Here is a 19,014-nt window from a genome sequence, read left to right as displayed (position 1 = left end):
GAGTCTTACACTGAGTAGGGAAATTCTAAACTGGAGGGATTAGAATTCAAGGTTCAGAAAGGCTGTTTAAGAAGACCAAGGGGAGATTTTTCCAGTTATCTTAGAAGATCATGAACTCTGAATGATCCCTGATCACCCAGGAAAGGCACCTATGGAGCATCTATATGAGAATGGGAGCTTCATAAGACAAGAGAGTTTTAGGTTTTATTTACAAGTTTTCAGTTTCCAAGTTTTTTTCATAGATATTATCCCATTGGATTCTTATAACCAGTATTATTAGCCCAGTTTATGGGAAAGAAAATGGAAATTCAGAGAGGCCCAAGTTAACACGGCCATTGGTGCTGGTGTTTGGGCCAGATCCTCAGTGCCCCAGCACCTATCACACAACACCATCCTCGAAGTTCAGGGTTCAAACGGACCCACAGTTATTTAAAAAACCCAAAAACGAATGTTAGAAGTGAGTTTCAGAGAGTTAAATCGAAAGCGATAAAAAGAAATACCAGTCTACGCTAGGGGTAAAAAATGAATGGAACTCATTGCCGTAAGACGGAGCGCAAGCTGAGACTACATGTAGACTCAGAAACAGGTTTTCATGAATTCCTGAATGACAGATTTACACTCGGCGATTTATGAAAACTACGATGTCTGCAGGGCACCTCGTCCCCAAGAGGCTTCTGTGCACTTTTACAAAATACCCCTCAGTGCTATCACTGGGGTTAGAATATAGACCCAAATAAGTACTACGGCAATTATGTTCTTATGACAGATTACACTGTCGAACTCAAAACGCCTGTCTCCCATTTGTAACTGCCTAGGATGCACTGTGGTTATATTCCTAATCTTAATCTGATGCAATTCAAGACAGTTTACAAAGTCCCTGTCAACCGCTTTTTCCTCTCAGGAAGAATTTATATTTGGGGGTGGGGGGGAAGTGTGCGGGTTAGTTTGGCTGCTTACAACAAGCAAAGGGCTCTCACGTGGTATATTAATGTCACATAGAAGAAAAAGGTGGCCCAGTCACTGTGAGTACCTTCAACCCTGGACATTGGTCACTCGGGAGATAACAGAGAAGACACCTGGCTTCGACTAACCATGGCCCCAACCAGAAACTAACAACTCACAGGGCACTTCCTGAAAGAGACATAATATTGCTCTCTTTGCATATAAAAGTCACCAAAATAGTATTATTTACCCAAAAAACATGGTTTAACGGTCTCACAGTCTGCAGGGACAAACACTGTAAAACAAAACAACTAATTTTTATATAATAAAGTGAATTCGAATAAGCAACGTAAATCAATATTAGGAAGCCAAATTATGTGTATTAATATCTACACATCATTAGCATATCCCGAGTGAATTCTTTCATTACTAAAAGTAATGTTAGGCTTGACTTTTCATTTCCCTTGATATTAATTTATATATTATATATTTGGCTGGAAATCACTCTTGCTTGAAACCTAATCCACTTCTGCTTTCTGTGTATGCATGTACACACAAACTCATACCAACAGACATGCATTCCCACATACAGACATCCGCATGGACATGTGTGTGTATACACATATACCTATTCATGGCAAGAAGCCTCAGTGTAAAGACTATCAGACAAGAATTTTCTCCTCCGGTCAAGAAAAAAATGTGTCCCTTGTTCCCTTACCTTCTCTTCCCAACTTGATAGCCTTATAGCACTGCAAGCTTTCTTTGGAAGGAGAGGTGTACATAAATCTAACAAGTAAATATGGAAAGTCTAGAATTATAGCGAAGCAAAAAAACAAAAACAAAGCACAAAACCTGTATAAACAAGAATCTAATGAAAGCCCCAACCTGTCCCTCTCTACAGTATTTCATTGCAAAATCACTGTACAGACTCAGAAAAAGGAGGAACATCTCTCAATGCCTGGGACAGAACCAAAACAGGGACCTGAGAATCAATGCTGAACTGGGCCTCGGTAGAGGGAGGGTAAGTATCTGGCTGGGAAAGTGGACAGGACTACAACTGTGGGAGCCACCGGTCAGTGAACCAGCAGGTTCTGTACGGTGGAGTCTGCGATTAAGGCTAGAACATTCTCACTGGAGTCATCCCGCCCAGTGCTGTCTAATACAAATATGAGTGACATGTATAATTTTAAATAGTTCTAGTAGCTACATTAAACATTTTTAAATAGAAAAATTAATTTTTAAGATGTATTTTCTTTACCTTAATATCCAATAAGTTATCATTTCAACATATAATCAATGTAACATTTGTAATTGTCTTTTTGTTTTATACTAAGTCTTCAGACTCTGATGTGTACTTTGCAGTACATCTCAGTTCAGACGAGTTACACTTTAAGGCCAAATAGCCCATGTGGCTACCATATTGGACAGTGCAGGCCCAGGTCTTGAGAATCAGACCTTTACAGGTGAATGTTGCAGCCCCCAGACTCTAGTAGATGCTACAGAAGATTTACCCACAAAACCATACTCCTTGCTTCCTGATTACTCGCTGTTCTAACATCAATCTCTCCAAGCTAATCTTTGAAAACAAAATTATTTATAAAAATAATAACACTGTTAGTGTGGTATTATGTGCTAGGTTTTGTTTCCTTAAAGAAAATGGTGCTCAGCCAGCACTGAGGGTACAGAAGGCAATGATGGGACGTGATGAAACCCAGGCACGGGGCCTCTGACGAGAAAAAACTTGCATAAAGTTATCATCCCAGTGATTCTGTGATTCACATCGCCCTAAACTTATGGTCTGAATTATGACAATACGATCAAGTCACGATGCCACAGTGTTCTGGCTACTTTGGCTTCTGAGTTCAATGGCCTTGATATCCACTTCTTTCTTGAGAGTTGCTTGATGTTTTAAAGATACCTTCTACCTTTCCAATTTGTTGCTGCACTTGAAGATGGTAACTGAAGTTCAAGGAGGAGGGTGGTTGCGTCACGTTCTTGCATCTTATTTGCGTGCATTTTCCCTCTACTAAATGCCCCGAAAATTCCAAAAGCTAACTTGATTTTTTCAAAACCAGTGCATTTGCCTTGCCCCGCATGTGGGCCTTTTGCAGAAGCAAAACACTTTTAGGCCAATGGTTTGCTGATGACCAAGTTGGTAGAAAATCTCTTTTAAACAGCACAGCCTGGGTCTGCCACTGGCAACCTCGGTCGACACATTCACAATTTTCCTATTTTCTTTATTATGTTTTAGAAGACATACAATTATAAGATCCAAGCTTTTTCTGGATGTGGACATTTTTTCCTCTTTGCGGGTGAAATTACAACTCACTTTTTTTTAATGGGGTTGCCTAGGGAAACTACATACCACTTTTTATAAAGCTTGAATCAAACTTCGGGACTAAAAGAGTTTACAAACATTTTAATTACTTTCTCTGATATCATCCTTCACTGTCGTTCCACAGTTTCCCTCAAAGTTATGAAAAAAAAATTTAAAAAAAAACCCCAATTTTCAAAATTAGTAAATCTAGCCTAAGTAGCACGTGGAATAAACGCAGGAATAGAAGAACATTCTATCAAATTTTCCATCCTTAGCTTAATTTTACATCAGTAAGGTCCCTGTCTTAAAACTGTATTCCAGCGCTGCTCAATAGAATATTCCACAGAATGACAGAAATGTTCTATTTCTACGTGATCCAATATGGCAGCTAAGAGCCACATGTGCGATTGAGCACACGAAATGTGCCTTGTGCGACTGGGGAAATGAATTTTTTTTTTTTTAACTTAAATTTAGTAGCAACGTGTGGCTAGTGGTTCCCATATAGGACTGCAGCACTTACTATAGTTAGGGCAGACAGTGGGTCGCTTAAGTCTTTGTCCTCTATTGGCAAAACAGCCTTGAGATCAAAGACCCATTTAAAATACAAAGCACTCTGTGGCTTGTTTTTTGAAAATATTAAATAATTAAGTAGAACAGCCTCTATGAAGCCAGACAGGAAAAACGTCTGCAAGAAATTCTCTAAAGATGATGCTACTCTTTAAAATGAGCTGGGAAGGGAAGTAGAGAATTAATATTCTAAGAACATGGGTCCTAGATAACAGTACCAGCAAACAGCTCCACCACCAACTAGCTAAGCGGCACTGGGCAGTCCTTGGAGTCCTTCGGACCCTGATTCTCTCACTTATACAATGTTGGAATCTGCTAAACAACCTCCGAGGTCCCTCCTCACTCTAAACCTACGATGAAAGGTAAAGTCAACCCAGCTCTGGAGAAAAATAATTCTTAGGTAGGAATTGTTGCACATGGTCTACCTGAACTTCTTCTGTAACCCAGTTCCTTTACTTCTTCACTTAAGACATTGGCTAATAAACATATTTTGCCACCCGAGGACTCAGAATCTCGGAGTTTCATGAGGTGGTAACGAGACTTGATACGCTCACCCAAAATGGAATGCTGTTAAAACTCCAGTGAAGATAATCAGCTGAGTGCAATGTATTTCCATTCCTTTTTATCCTTGTTTTTTTTTTCTTTTATTTAGAAAATTTTCAAGCCTTTAGAAAAGTTGCAAGACTAGTGCAACAAGCACCTATCTACCTTTCACCTGGCAAGAATACTCTTAAGTATATACATCGGCAAGTCCAATTCCCTGGGTGTTCTCCCTGATGACTGATTACCTGGCAACTCCTCTTGATGCTGGTGAGAATAAGCTTTAGTCAGGCTGAGTGAGGGTCCGAATAACTACTGAGGGCAACAAAATAAGGCACAATCATATTGCTGTGTTTTCTCTCTTAACAATGAATGTGTATATCAGACTTAAAGTTTAGATGTCAGAAACTTTTCAAACAGAGATAGAAACAAACGAACGCTTTCTGTTTTGAAAGGGGAAAGAGTGATCTTTGGAATTTGGAGGACTTTGTTGAAATCCTAGCACCTCAAATCCAAGTCCTAGGCCCTCTCTGCACCTATTTCTTTGTTTGCAAAATGGGATATAATGTCTACTACCTCAGGGAAATACTGTGAGAATTAGATGAGAGAATGTAAACGGAATGACACGTAATAGCAATTCAGTACTGTTAGCGGCTTTTACAGTTTGTAAGCATTTTCGCAAGCAGTGCTTCAGGAATGATAACCCTGTGACATAAATTAGATGTCTCTATTTCTGGTTTAAAGCCAAGAGAACTGAGGCTCAGACACATTAAGGGAAGGAGAGAGGGAAGGGGGAGAATTGGCATCTAAGGAGCAGACATGATGCTCACGTTAACTTCAGGAAACCGGCTGTCACATCTGCAGCTTGCAGTGAGTATTCAAGGCTTGGAGAGGCTAACATCGCCGAAGGCCACACAGCTGGCTAGTTGCAGAGCTTGGCTAAGTATCTGGTTTAAGTGCCTATGTGTCTGGTTTAAGTGCCTATGTGAAGAGTTTAGGAGCCTTGGTTAAGGGTTCAAGGGCCCTTGTTAATGGTTGTGGTGTCCCACTTAAGAACCTAAGAGCTCTGAGGGCTAAAGGGCCTTGAATAAGGCTTTAAACACTCTGGCTATAGGTTTAAATGTCCAGATCTTCTCGCTCCAACTTTAGGGCCCTTCCTACAGCCTCTAAAGAAGACCCGTTTTGGACTGTGGTATCTCTCACCAACTCAAGGAAGCAGACGTCCTCCAGATCTAGCTGATTCAGGAAGCTGGCATCCAGCCTCTCTTCTTGAAAAAGTGCTCTCCCCAGCAGGCCCGCCAAGGCAAACGGTGATTGGCAGCCTGCACAATGTGTAGGTGGTATCTCAACTCCAGGAATCTAATCGATGTAACCTCTGACTTGAGGTGATTATGACATTTTAAATAAGGCTATTAATATTAGAGAATGTCTATGGGAACTTAGACGTTGAACGATTTAAAATAACACTTTATACTGCCGAGGTTATACTGTGAATGGGCCGAGGTTGGGTGACTTTGACAGGCCACACTGTTGAAGCAAGGCAATGCTGTAATTAGACCATACTGGAAAGACTCTATTCAAAGATCGGCCCCCACAAAGATGTCTGATTAATAATAAATGAAGAAACAAGCAGGCTATTTGCACAAGCAGCTGGCGGATGGCTCTCCCTGGGTGCACAGATGAAAAAGTTTTATCGATACTTGGCAACGCACACATGCCAGGCCTTCGGCCTCGGACCCTGATGGACAGCCACGTGGGCCCATGGCGGAGCAGACTGCGTGTGGGCCAGCACATTCCTAATGGGGTTTTCCTCCAGCCACGGAGACTTTAAATAAACTTCTGCTTTTGTTGGTAACTTTGAGACATGTGAGTGTGTTCTGTCACACCAATCAGCCTGCATCTGTTTTAACCCTCTGACCAGAATCCACGTGAGAAACAGAGTCCCAGCTTCCTTGCCCACCGAAAAGTGGATGGCGCTAGAGGATTTGGAAACTATTCGTGAACAGTAAAGCAGACCAAATGCAGGATTTATGAAAAAAAATCTGGAAAAAGAAATCTGACCAACATAATAACAGGTGAGAAAAGAAAAAGGGAGAGAGGGTGGGAGGAAGGAAGGGAGGCAGGAAGGCAAGACAACAATTCATTTTGAAAATTAAACGGCATATTTCAGGAGCCATGAAACGTGCATACATTCATAAAAGATGAATGATTGGTGGGTGATAGATGGATGCTATTAATCATATGTCCATCACTAGGTCCGTTTCTCTTTCTCAGGCTGTATCTAAGTGTCTTGGCAGGAATCTGGATCCCTTGGCAGAAAACTCTTTTCCAAAACCTACCATTGTGACACTGTCCATCTACAGGCTTTCGAAACCCAATGTCCGGTCATTTTCACCATCGTGCAAAAACAGGAGACCCTGCAGAGCAGCAGACGGCTCTCGGCAGGAATGACATTCCGGCCGAGCCCTAGGTGGCAGCTCAGAGAACACACCGTCCTGTTAAACCCTAAGCAGCCTGGCTTCAGAAAATACTTGGCGTTCGCATCTCCCGAAAGTTGAACAAATGACAGAGACATTGAAAGCACTTCTCAGGGTTAGTGGGAGTGGGGATACTCTGGTATTTTCGCAAAAATACACTAGTCAGTGGGCCCTCGTCAAACACTGCAAACACAGAGTCACGCTTGAGTAGGGTCTCCCTTCCTCTCAGGCTCTACGTCCCTGGGTTCATCTGGGTTACCGTGAACGGACAGCAGAAAATCTAATGAGTTAAAATGAGGTGTAGAAAGGTCACCAGCAAAACAGCGAGCAACAAGACTCTGCCTCTGAATGAACGATTTCTCTTAGGGGGTTCGTTTTAGCTTTGTGATGTTTTTATTTGTGATTTTCGAAATAGCTATTTTTTCTTTGTGTGTGTGTGTGTGTGTGTGTGTGTGTGTGTGTGTGTGTGTAAAATTAAAATAACAAAGGTAATCAAGTCTTCCAGCCACTCAAGGTAATTATGAAATTAAATTACAGTGATTATCACTAAAACAAAGGTAAAGAAATTGCTTTTACATATAATTGGATACTTCGGAAGAATCCAAACATCCAGAAGAAGACTTCTCATTGTGAAAGTCTGTTTCAACAAAGACACCCTGTTTTGTAGTGTTAGGTCCATGGAGTTTCTAATTACACATATGTAAGTCTTAACAGCATTATTATAGTTCAGTTTTACCTTCTGCATCTAGGAATACGAAAGATTTGTATGTGTCACTGGTTGTGACCCTTCAGTAATGAGTAATGACATTCCTATTTATCATCTCTAGGATCAACCCGTGTGACAGCAGAAAATAGCATTACAGTCGGCCCCCCATTTCCATGGATGTGGAGGGCCGACTGTATGCACTGACCTATGTTGTTTTATAGAAGGGACTTGAGTATCTGCAGATTTTGGTACCCATGGGGGTGCTGGAACCAAGCCCCTGCAGACACCATGGGATGACTGCATTTACCTAGCCCACAAACTGTTGCGTATAATCTATTCAGGAATGTTCTTTTCCCAATTAAAGTTTGATGATTCTATACTTTATACTGATTTTTCCTTTTTTCCATCTGCATTTTAATTTTAAAAGGTTATAATACAGGGTGTTTATCTTCTCAAAATCTTAACAACTTGGGGTGCCTTTAATATTTAATTTTTTACCTAGTTCAGTTACTGAAAAACATCTCATAGTTTATTACTTTACTTGCGTTGATTTTTATTTTTTTTTACTCTGTGAAATTATCCATTTGTCAATCACATTACTATGTGCAAAAAATTCTTATTTCGATTATAAAAGTAAATCTAACCCATGATTATTAAGAAAACTATTTTGCAAATCAACCATTGTTTATTTCTGAATATAATCAAGTGCCACAGGCTAGATTAAAGGCTTATGGATAGGGATTTTTTTCTCTATTTAAAATAATAAAGGTAATCAAACCTTCCTGCCAATCTAGGTGATTGTGAAATTTAATTACCAGCAGTTATCATTAAAACAAAGGCAAAGCAATTTCTTTTACACATAATTGAATATTCCAGAGGAAAATTTCTGAACAGTTCTCAGGAAATGTATTTAAAAATTAATTTTAACCTGATTATTTCATTTGTTATGTCTCGATTAGTAACACAGAATAAATGACACACGGGAATGACATGATTGACCAACAGCACGTGAGAACATCTTCCCAGCAAAGTCAGGTAACTTTGAGCTGAATACTCAGTAAATTATTAGATCTTTACTCTTTGTGCGAATACAACCAAACCGAAATCTCCCACAGCTATTCCTCCGAGAGAGGTTGAGTCCACTTTATTTGAGTTTACCTCTCATATGCTGGACACTACAGAATTGACTGTTCATTTTTTTAGTGCTCGATTGCCCAAATACGTCCTAAGGCATCCAGAACTGTGCCACCAAACCCACTGCTACCCAGACAGAAAGAAAGCCTCCTACATTAGCAGTAGCAGTAAGTGATCTGGCAGCTCTGGGCCTATAAGTGGAACTGTGCAGAGAAAAGAAACCAGAGAAAAAGGATCAACGGCCCTAAGAAAGGAGGTTGAAAACTGGGTCCTGAACTTCATCTCCAGGCCTTTGCCTCAACTCTTTGCTCTTCTCCTTCCTTTGCCTGAAATACCTTTCCCTATCTCTGCTATCCGGAAAAACCCTATTCATCCTTCAAGGCCTAACTCATAGGTCACCTCCACTGAGCCCTCTAAACTGAGGTCACCCTTTCTTCCCTGCGCTTTCCTCCACGTAACTGGTTCCATCCAACTGGCACACGGATTGGTATTTGCTCCTCCATCTCTGCTGCTGGATGGCGAGGGAAAGTATCTTGATTCATCTTTCTATTCCAAATACTTGGGACTATGTCTGAAATCTAAAAGACGCTAAATAATTGCTTGTTTAATGGAGCTCCAACCTCAAGATCCAATTTAACATGCAACGTCAAGAGGCAGATTTGATGAGTGTTGGACTTATTTCTGCACCTAAAGTCTGAGCCAGTGACCGCCTTTTTTTTTTTTTTGTATTCCTCCAAGGAGCAAAATTTATTCACCGCAAGCACTTAAGTGCCACACCCTGTGCTAAATGCTCTACACACATTATCTCATTTAATCTCAACATTCATATGAAGTCGGTCTTATTACTAATATTTGCCTCGTTTACAGATGAGGAAATTAAGGCTTAGAGAAGTTAAGTAACTCACCCCAAGTTACCCAACTCATCAGTGATGGAGCCAGAAGTCAAGGACAATAATCTCAGAACTTCAGAGCTAGAAGGAATCCCAAAATTATCTTCCTCACTTAACCCCCTTCCAGCTGAGGTTTATGACTTACTGCCTGGAGCCTAGTAGGCCCTCGAAAATGGTGAGTCATTGACTGATGGAGTGTCCTAATTTCTCAGATTCTGACCTTTGCCTGGAGGAACCCAGCTGCCGTCACAAACAAGCTCTATTCTTTCCTGCCCAACACCTCTCACAGGTGTGAATTGCTTGTGTCACCTGAATTATTCATGATCCACACCATGAGAAATATACTTAAAAAGAGAACTATGGTTCTCATTATTTTTCAAGACAAAGTGCCTGATTAATTGGTGAATTAGACGATATAAACTCATGGCCCAGGTTGATGCACACCAAATAATACATCCACGCCTACTTTTTGAATTTCAATTTTCAAGTAATTTCCCAGTTTCCATTAGGACTTGAAATAGTGGTAACTAAGTAGGATAAATAATTAAGCACCATAAGCATCTCTATCCTATCTGCAAAGCGATGACCATTATCTGAAGCTTATACGGCACTGCTTCAAACCCATGTATGCTTCCTAAGGTTGAGTTAGCTTTCTTAATGAGGTTTCTTAACCTCCATCAAGATGGAAAATTCAGATGCCACAGCATCTGCAACTTATGCCATCGGTAACTAACGTGACACTACTGCCTCCTCGCCCTTTCTCCACTCCTCTTTCCCTTTGCCACCTTTATCCCACAAGCTGATTTTCTAGTGGGAAGTTTTCTGACGGGGATAACCAGATGCTAAGCATGAGCCAACATCACTGTATTTTAAATTCAATGTTAGTCAACCACTGCAGCAGCAGTGGTTTGGGGGTGCTAAAAATAAACTGTAACATTTGCTGAGTTCTCAGAATTAAAACCACAGGCGGTCAACTTGTTGCTGCTCTTAATAAGATATGACTGTTCTGTCCCATTGGCTGCTGCTATGTGAAACTTGAACTTTACTGTATGCCTAACTACACAGTGCTTTTGATTAGTTGATGGGGATCGAGAAAGGAAGTGCCATTTCCCTGGAACTAAATCTGCAAAAAAAAAAAAAAAAAAAAAAGATATCAGATGGCTTTCAGTGATAGCCTTGTGCCACCTCACAATGGCACCTTAGTCGGATTCACCTTGCATTTATGATTTAATTAGTCACACATGTGTAGGTATGGTTCCTGATGCCTGCCTTGCTGTCCAGTGCCTCCAACAAGGTGTTTCTTCCCTTGAGTTTAATTTTTCAGTAATAATTTTTACAAACACAACAAGAATTAACACAATATTAATACTTTGAGCATTTCCACTAGAACCTCGAGACCTTCTTGACCTGTGAATACTGTATGCTGTACTAAATGTCTTACCGGCTATCCCCTTAGGGTTTGTCATTAAAGTGTCTAGTGACCGGAGAGGTAGAAGGATTCTACCTAATGCATCATTCCGATGAGAAACCTGTCATACTCAAAACCGGTGGGTCTGCGTCTATGGATTCCTACTCCTTCAGAATCGTTAGCAATTTTTGTCTCTTCAATTAGACCCACTGATGAACCATAGAAAAGCTGAAAGAAGCCCTCCATTGGCTCAGCTGCACTCGGAAAAAAAAAAACAAAAAAACAAACATGTATGCCTGGAAAGTAAAATTACAGAGCGTATTCCAAGAGGCCACACAGGAAAATCCTCATCCATCTCTCTCTCTCACACACACACACACACACACACACACACACCAACTTAGGCACCAGGCAAATTGTCAGAGGCTGGGCTCGACCTCCCGTGCCCTACCTCGCTTCAATCAGGACCAGAAGGACCCAATCCCTTCCTTACTTCTCCCTCCAACCCATGCCCCAAGCGTGTCTCCACTGAGCTAATTTCTGAAACAAACAAAGAAAATCAAGTCTGTGAGGAGCGAGGGTTTGCTCCCTTCTGCCTTAAATTCGGGCATCCAGCGTAGTGGACACCTCACCGCCAGCGGGTCAGGGCGCCCAGCGTCACCCTAACCTTCCCCGCCCCGCCAGCCCCGGTTCCAGCTGCGCCAGAAAGTGCGAGCCTGCCCTGCTCCTTTCGCTTCTCGCCTGCTGCTCCCCAAGTCCCCAGAACACCCGCGTCCGCGCACGAAGGGCGCCTCGGCTAGCCCACCGCTGCGCTGTCAGACGTCAGGCGCGGAGGTGCTGTGGGCACCGAGGGTGCTGGCAATCCAAACAAGTGTCACACCGGACAGCTGCCCGCGCTCCGAGAGAGCCGGCAGGACGGCCACAGGTAGGCTCTACCCATCCCAGGGCGCGGGGCGAGAGCAGCGGGGCGAGAGACCCAGCGCGGCAGCCGCGCCCGACAGGCTGAAACTCACCCGAGGACACCGACGAGCCGGACAGGCTGGAGTTGCTGGACGCTGCCATCTCCGCGCACCCCGCGCGTCGCTGCTCGCTCAGCCCCGGTGCCGCCGCAGCCGCCGCTGCCCTCGCCCGGCCGCTCGCAGCCTCCGCGGCCCCCAGCCCATGGCAAAGTCCTGGGGACGCGCAGAAAGCACCAGCCTCTGGACTCTGCCTGCACTTCCTGCTCCGCCAGATGACGCGCTGCTGCCGCCGCTATTTATGTGTGGTTTCCGTCCCTCTCGTTGCCTTTGCACGCTTTTCTCCGGGTGTCGGAGGGTAGGTGGGAGCGGAGCGGGGGGCGAGGGGCAGCCGGAGGGGACCGATCGTGGCTCCGGCTGAGCCCCAGCTGCGGTGAGCGCTCCCACGCGCGCCGCTGGGACCTGGGAGCCCGGGCGGCCCCGAGCCGGCCCGCCAGCTCACTGCACCCTCCCCTGGGCTCCCGCCTTCCCAAAGGCACTTCGAGCAGCCCGGGCAAAGGCGGCGGGAGACAGACAGACAGAGCGACCTCCCCCTTCTCCCTCCGCCCCAACTCCGCTCGCTCGCACACAAAGGAGAGGAGACGCGGGAGCTCGGGGGGCTGGTTCAGCTGCTGCAGGCTTGACAGCTCCTGCTTGGGTGGCTGGAGGGGGAGGCTGAGGACCGCAGGGGCGGGAGTGGGGGCACTGGACAGAGAGCCCGACGCGGAGGTGGGAGGCCGCCGGGGGCGTGGGTTAGAAAGCGGTTGTTGTGCAGGCAGCGCAGCGCAGCTGCAAGGGTTTGAGGGCGACTGTGAGCGGGGTGGGTGGTGGGGCTCGGGGCACCCAGCCAGACTAGGGAGCAGCGAGACAGCCGGGGTGGGATCCAGAGGGCGAAGGCGGGGTCGCTAAGGACACGATGTTAGGCAGAAGGGGGTCTGGGATGCCAAAGCGGGCTGTGGCGAACCCCATCCACTCCCCTCCAAATTGTCCTTTGTTGCTCTGGGGCGGATGGTCCCAGGCCGGCAAGATCGTGAGTTTCCTAAAACATCCTCAAAACACCCAGCAAGCCAATCAATCCAGCTGCACTTAAGTACCCCAGCCACGGACAGAGCCCGACGGGTCCACTGGGCCTTTGATGTTGGCCTTCAAAGAAATAGAGACGTTCTAAATATGTCATCAGGCCCACACAAAGCCGGGTGTCAAAGAGAAAGGTTCTCCGACTGCGTCTTGCAAAGGATCCTCACAAAAGACCCAAGACCCGCAGCAGGGCCGACCGTGCCTTTTCAGGATAGGGGGCCGCTAGGTGTGTGAGAGAGACGAGTGCAAGGTGTGCCCCTTCCCCTTTGTATTTAAACCTAAATTAATTTCACTGGAAGGAAATATCATGCAGATTTTTTAAAGTCTATTTCACGCTCCCAGCAGGATAATCGGTTCTTTCAATCCGGAAGCAACAGAAAACTGTGAAATTTGAACAGAAATTGCTAGATCAGAGGGAAAAGCAAATATTAAAGGGATGAAAGTACTCTCATTATGTCGCAAAGTGGAAAGTGTTCACATTGGGGAAGTTCAATTTTTAAAAACATGGTTAAAAGGACACAGTTTAAAAATTATCAGGAGTGACACAGCTACAGCGGCCAGTCCTAGGGGATCCACATCAATCAGGCACCTAACATACAGTGAATAATAAATGTCGAACAATCACAATATGCACCCATGTCACACCTTTGAGTTGATTTAAACTTTATTTTTTAATTCTCTCTAGCATGCCATCCCAGTGCGTCTTCCCGATAAGGCTCATTTTTAAAAGTGCAGCTCAATGAACAGTTGAGGGCTCATGAGCACTCTCCAGTCACATTGGACTGAGTTTTCCTGACCCTCATCTAATGGAACTTGAAACATCCCCAACTAGCGTAAATGGATCTACACACCCCCATCCAGGCACCATTTTTCTTCTTTTTGTACAAGGCAGCCTTGATGCAGCCTAATCTGGAGCCCTTTGGGGGCCTAATGGCTCATCACGACCTTGACCTCTCTATCAGAATGGAATTTGCTGTTTGCCCAAAGTTCTTCTGATCAAAGGCCGCATCTACTTATTTGACAAGTAATCTTCGTGTCCCTCCAGATGGGCAATATCTGATTTGGCTATGTCACCTAACTGTCACCATTTGGGGCTTCGAAGAAGGTAACATCTGGGCTCAAACTCCAGTTCTGCCACTTATTAGCTAGGTGACCTTGAGCAAATTACTTACACACACTGAGCCTTAGTTTCTCCCCCTGCAACCAAAGTCCTGCTAACATAGGGTGCTGTGAAGACTGAATGAGATGCTATATGTAAAGCCACAGTGTACCTGGCATGAGGTTCAGGCTCCATAAGTGATTGTAAGTTGTTCACTTAAAAAGATCGAATCTATGGCTTGAACAAATGTTTGCTTTCTCCATTGCATCTGGAAATAACTAATCAGCAGTGACTTGTTCTATGAGGGGAAATGCCTAATCTTTGGCCCAACGTTAATATCTTTCTTGTATCGAATTGAGCAACAGGTTTCAACTCTTCTCAAAAGTCTCACAAAAGGATGTCAAATTCTATTTCTGTAGTTTGAATGCTAATATTTACCTTCATAGAGCTTCATGGTCCTTAGAGAAAGTAAAACGTGGCCTTATGAAGTAGATTATTTTTATTATCCTAAATTGACAGATGAAGGAACAGAGGGAAGGACCACCCCCAGGTGCCCTAATTTTTTCTCACTAGGTAAAGGCCAGAAGGATATGAAGACAACAATAATGCTTGCTAAATAGAAATGGGATAACTGGGGAGGCTTAGCTCGTTGGCAAGAGCTGGATGGTAACTCTGATGTCCATTATTTTAAAGAATACAAGAAAAGCTCCATTTCAGACTTAAACTCCGAAAGTCGATCAATAATTTGGATTTTGAAAACCATAACCAATGGAGAAAACTCAGCTGGCATGATCGCTTACTGTCATTTTTCTTAGATTCAAAGGCCTAAGGTTCTTACCGCTCCTTGCAAATGTTTACTATCAGTAAATGAGCAGGAAGTGGCTGAAGGAAGATGCTAACTCCTTCCTCAGTAGGCTCAGGAACCTGTTTTTGGACCTTCCAAAGTGTTTTTCCAAATGCAACAATAAGAAAATTAGTTCATATATTTTATTCATTCATGTGTGGCATTAATTCTAGGTAACGCCTATTTGCCAGTGGAAAAGGAAACTCTGGTGCTAAAAAGATCTTAGGTCTGTTTGAAAAAGAGGATTTTTTTTTAGACATTTCTACCTTCTTCCTTCAAATACGAAAACACTCGTGGGATTAAAGGAGTTGTGTCGATAATTTGGTCTATTTAGGATTAAAAACTGCCATCTTGTTTTACCTACGCTTTCATGCAAACTTAATATTTAAAGCCTTCCCACCTTCCCTTTCCAAATATATTTCCATTCTCCCCTTTGCAATGCAACCCCTTCTTCTCTGTGCCTTTACCACCCAGGGCTGGCAGCACCAGCCCTGTCCCACGTCTTCCCTGCTGGGCATCCTCCATACTGCGAAGGTTCAGGTGGAATGCACCTTGCTGGAGAAAAGCCCCTGATCCCCAAGCCAGAAGCCAGCTCTCCTGTTGAATTCCTCAAGTCTTTTCTCTGTACCCACCAACTGGTAGGTGCTCTGTCTCGTTCTAATGGTAACATTGAAATACATTTTATCTCCCTACTCCATTGAAAGCTTCCGGCGGACAGGATCCTTGTCTGTCCGGCCTTTGAATTCTCTAGCACGATTTGCACACAATAGGCACTCAATACATGTCTGTTAAATAAATGAGTAAACAAAAGAACAAACGACTCTATACTTGGTTCTCAAGGATGCCAGTTACATATCACACCAGTAGCTGCAACCACTGACTAACACATCGCTGACAAAAAAAGTTGATGTGCGTGTCATGACACTTTTTCACTGTGAACGAGAAAAACTGAAATGGTGAAAACATAAAAATAAAATTCCGATGGAGTAATGTTTGCAATCCACCTCCCCATCACCGGCTGTTACAACTCATGTAATTTATTGTTTACACAGTAGCTCTTATGTTACTGTAATTTGTTTATTTTTGCTTTACTGTTCCTTTGAAGTTTAAAAGCAGACATGAAAACACTGCAAGGTAGCTGCTGTGGTTGAAGCGAGGCTCCCACGTTCCAGGCACCCTGGGGTGTCTGTGAAGGTCATTCCTTTTCTCTGTGCTAAACACAGAATGAAATATTTCTTACTTTCAAGATTAATCCAGTGACCGGCACTCACGGGAGACTCGTGGGGCTATCTGTCAACTAGCTTTAAATATTTTATGGCAAATATTCCACTCTACCCTGAAAACTGGTCCTTTCGCCATCAATTTCTCAACATCGATATAGTCTTTGTTGCAGTGAGAAATATTTCCCTTTGTACTTTAAGCCGTGTTTCTAAATACAAAGATGACTAGTCCTGTTAAAGAAAAAACGCAGGCTCTTGCGGGTAACGCCAGGCGTTAACTAGAGGCAGAAGGTGAGAAACGCTCCATTTCCCTACAAGAGGTGCGGAGGCAGCCCAGGGCGGGGTTCCCCAGCAGACAGCTCAGCCGAGGCGAGTAGCAGCCCTGCCTCTGAACAAAAGGAGTCCACACCTGGGGTGCAGACAAAGGGAGGCCGCCTCAGCTACCCAATTCCCAGTTCGCATCGCCTGCTACTGGGGACCCCTAGTGGCCACACGTGGTGCAAGCACAGGTGTTCCGAAATCTTCACTCGAGTATGAAGGGTCCAGGGAGATCGCCCTGAGTGTCCTATTTGTCCGCCTAACTAGCCAGATCAGACACCGACACGGGCACACCTATGCCACGTGGTCAGCTACAACCTCTTTGACTTGAAAGAGAAAGGCGGGGAGAGGCGGGGAGGAGAGGAATAAATAATAAATGAGGGCGTTTCTTTCTGAAGAAAAAGGAAAATCAGAGTTCAGACTTATGACAGAGTTCAGAAACACATTGAATATGCTTTCTTCTGCATACTGCATTTTCTGGCTTTGTTCCCTGGCATTTTAGATTACAAAAATGTTTTCCTGCCCTCAGTGTTCTAAGGGAAATATCTAGGCTAACTAAAGCGAAGAGAGTTCTAAGTCTGTTTGGGGCAAAAGTGTGCAGTGAGTTTGTTAATTGTATCTTCTGGGGCTACCGACGGCTTTATGCTCTTTTATTATCAAAATTTGCTTTCACAAAAGTATCCAATGGATTTATTCTCTGCTGTTCATTCATGCATTATGAATTCACTTGTAGTGTTTACTGAGCACCATGAATAGGGGGATAGGGGAGTATCTCAGGCCCCGATGAGGAAACTGTAGCCTTGGCATGGGCACCCTACAGTATGGCCCCCTGCACCCTTCCTGGGACATTTGCATTTCCACTGAGACAAGGTACAGAAAGGTTCTCTAATTGAAAATTATAGTTAGATATTATCCATGCTGGTATCAACTTTCTTTCAGCAGGTTTAAAAAAAAAAAATCTCAAAAATCAAGCTTCAAAGTCTATTTCCTGATAACTGGAGTTTTCTCGTCCACAGTTTTAGCTTGTCAGCTCAATGAACCAAGCAGATAGATACTCTGCATGTTCTGTGCCATCACCCCAAGAAAAAGTTCTGAATCAATATTTTCATTCCTTTGCCTATGGCTGCTATAGATCCAACAACAACACAGGAAAAACCTTTTTCATTTTTCTTTTAAGGAGGGAAGGTAAATGGGCATTGGAAGAAAGCTAACGGACACAATATCTGGGCCAATCTTCTGATATAGAAAACATACGTTAGCCTTCTGCAAATATTCTAGATTTGTTTATGAAATGAGGCACGAAGAAGTGATTTCAAAAAGTTTAACGCTTATCTATGGAGTCAGACGGACCTGCTTCAATTCTAGTTCACTGATTGATTAGCCATGTGACCTCGAGCTAGTTATTTAATCTTAGCTTTCTGATCTTTCAAATGGGGTCGATAACACCAACTTCAGAGTCTGTGAGGACTAAATGAAATAACAGATACAGTACAGTGTCTCCTGCACAGAAGCCCAGTTATTAGTTCTGGGTGTCGTTCCTTAGAGCAAAGCGCAGTACTTTTCCAGAGCAATCTGGACGAATAATGGCCTGATGCAAAAGTAATTTTCATCTCTATCCACCACCCCTATGTGCGTTAGAAATGGTATGGAGGAGTATATTAAGAGCATATTGAGAAAAAAAATAGTGGCACCACATGGTAATAATGGCATGTGGAGATATAAACTGGCAAGCAAATACAAATGAATAGATAAAATAGAGACTGCTGGATGTGGATAATAGACGAGTGGTCATCAAAAGGAGGGAAGGGGGAGGGGAGGTAGATTGCAAGGGGGTCAAAAGGCGTGGTGATGGTGGTGAAATCTAACTTAAGGGAGGTGAGCAAGCACAAGTGTAAATATATATATGCCCTTACTGTTAAAATGTACAGCATTGAAATAATGGATCTTATAACTAAATGTCAACAAAGTAAAAAAAAAAAAAGATATATAAGAGAGAGGCCTGGGCTTTGGAATTAAATCTTAGTTCAAATTCTAATTCTGCTGCATACGAACTGGTGACCTTGGACAAGGAACTTCAATTATCTCATTCTCAATCTCTTTAAAATGGAAATAGTAACATCTCATTTTTATATAAAAGACAATGGTATTAGTAGACTTAATAATATGAAATAAAGCAAGTGCTTCCTAACGATAGCAGTTTGGGGGAGAAAAGTTTTGATGCTGGGCGTGTGGGGAGTGTCTGAAACTCTAGGAGAAAGGGCTGAATATAAAAAGTATACCCAAGTCCACCTCCCCTAACTTCTAAGCTACACACATACACATGATGGTAATACCTCATGCTGGGACATTCCCCCCAGCATCCATGGAAAAGAATCCGGGTAGAATGTGAAAGTAAGGCCCAGTGAAGGACTATCGGCAGGTTACTTAATCTCTATGCCAAATCTGGCCCCTAAGAGATAAGGGGGAAGAAAACCAACATT

At 43.5% G+C, this 19,014-nt stretch overlaps 1 protein-coding gene across 1 annotated transcript in view; it reads right to left on the bottom strand.

Annotated features, from left to right (window-relative positions):
- The window catches only part of CHN2 (chimerin 2), a 263,990-nt gene extending 251,489 nt beyond the window's left edge, over nt 1-12,501 (bottom strand). The window contains exon 1 of the mRNA XM_039862629.1: nt 11,995-12,501. Within this exon, the coding sequence (XP_039718563.1) occupies nt 11,995-12,043 (49 nt within the window). The 5' untranslated portion in view covers nt 12,044-12,501. The remainder of the gene's footprint in view (nt 1-11,994) is intronic.
- Between the last annotated feature and the right edge of the window lie 6,513 nt (nt 12,502-19,014).

This window comes from Pteropus medius, unplaced genomic scaffold (assembly GCF_902729225.1).
Source record: "Pteropus medius unplaced genomic scaffold, Ma_sr-lr_union100, whole genome shotgun sequence".
NCBI lineage: Eukaryota > Metazoa > Chordata > Mammalia > Chiroptera > Pteropodidae > Pteropus > Pteropus medius.
This window is presented reverse-complemented; position numbering and strand designations above follow the sequence as displayed.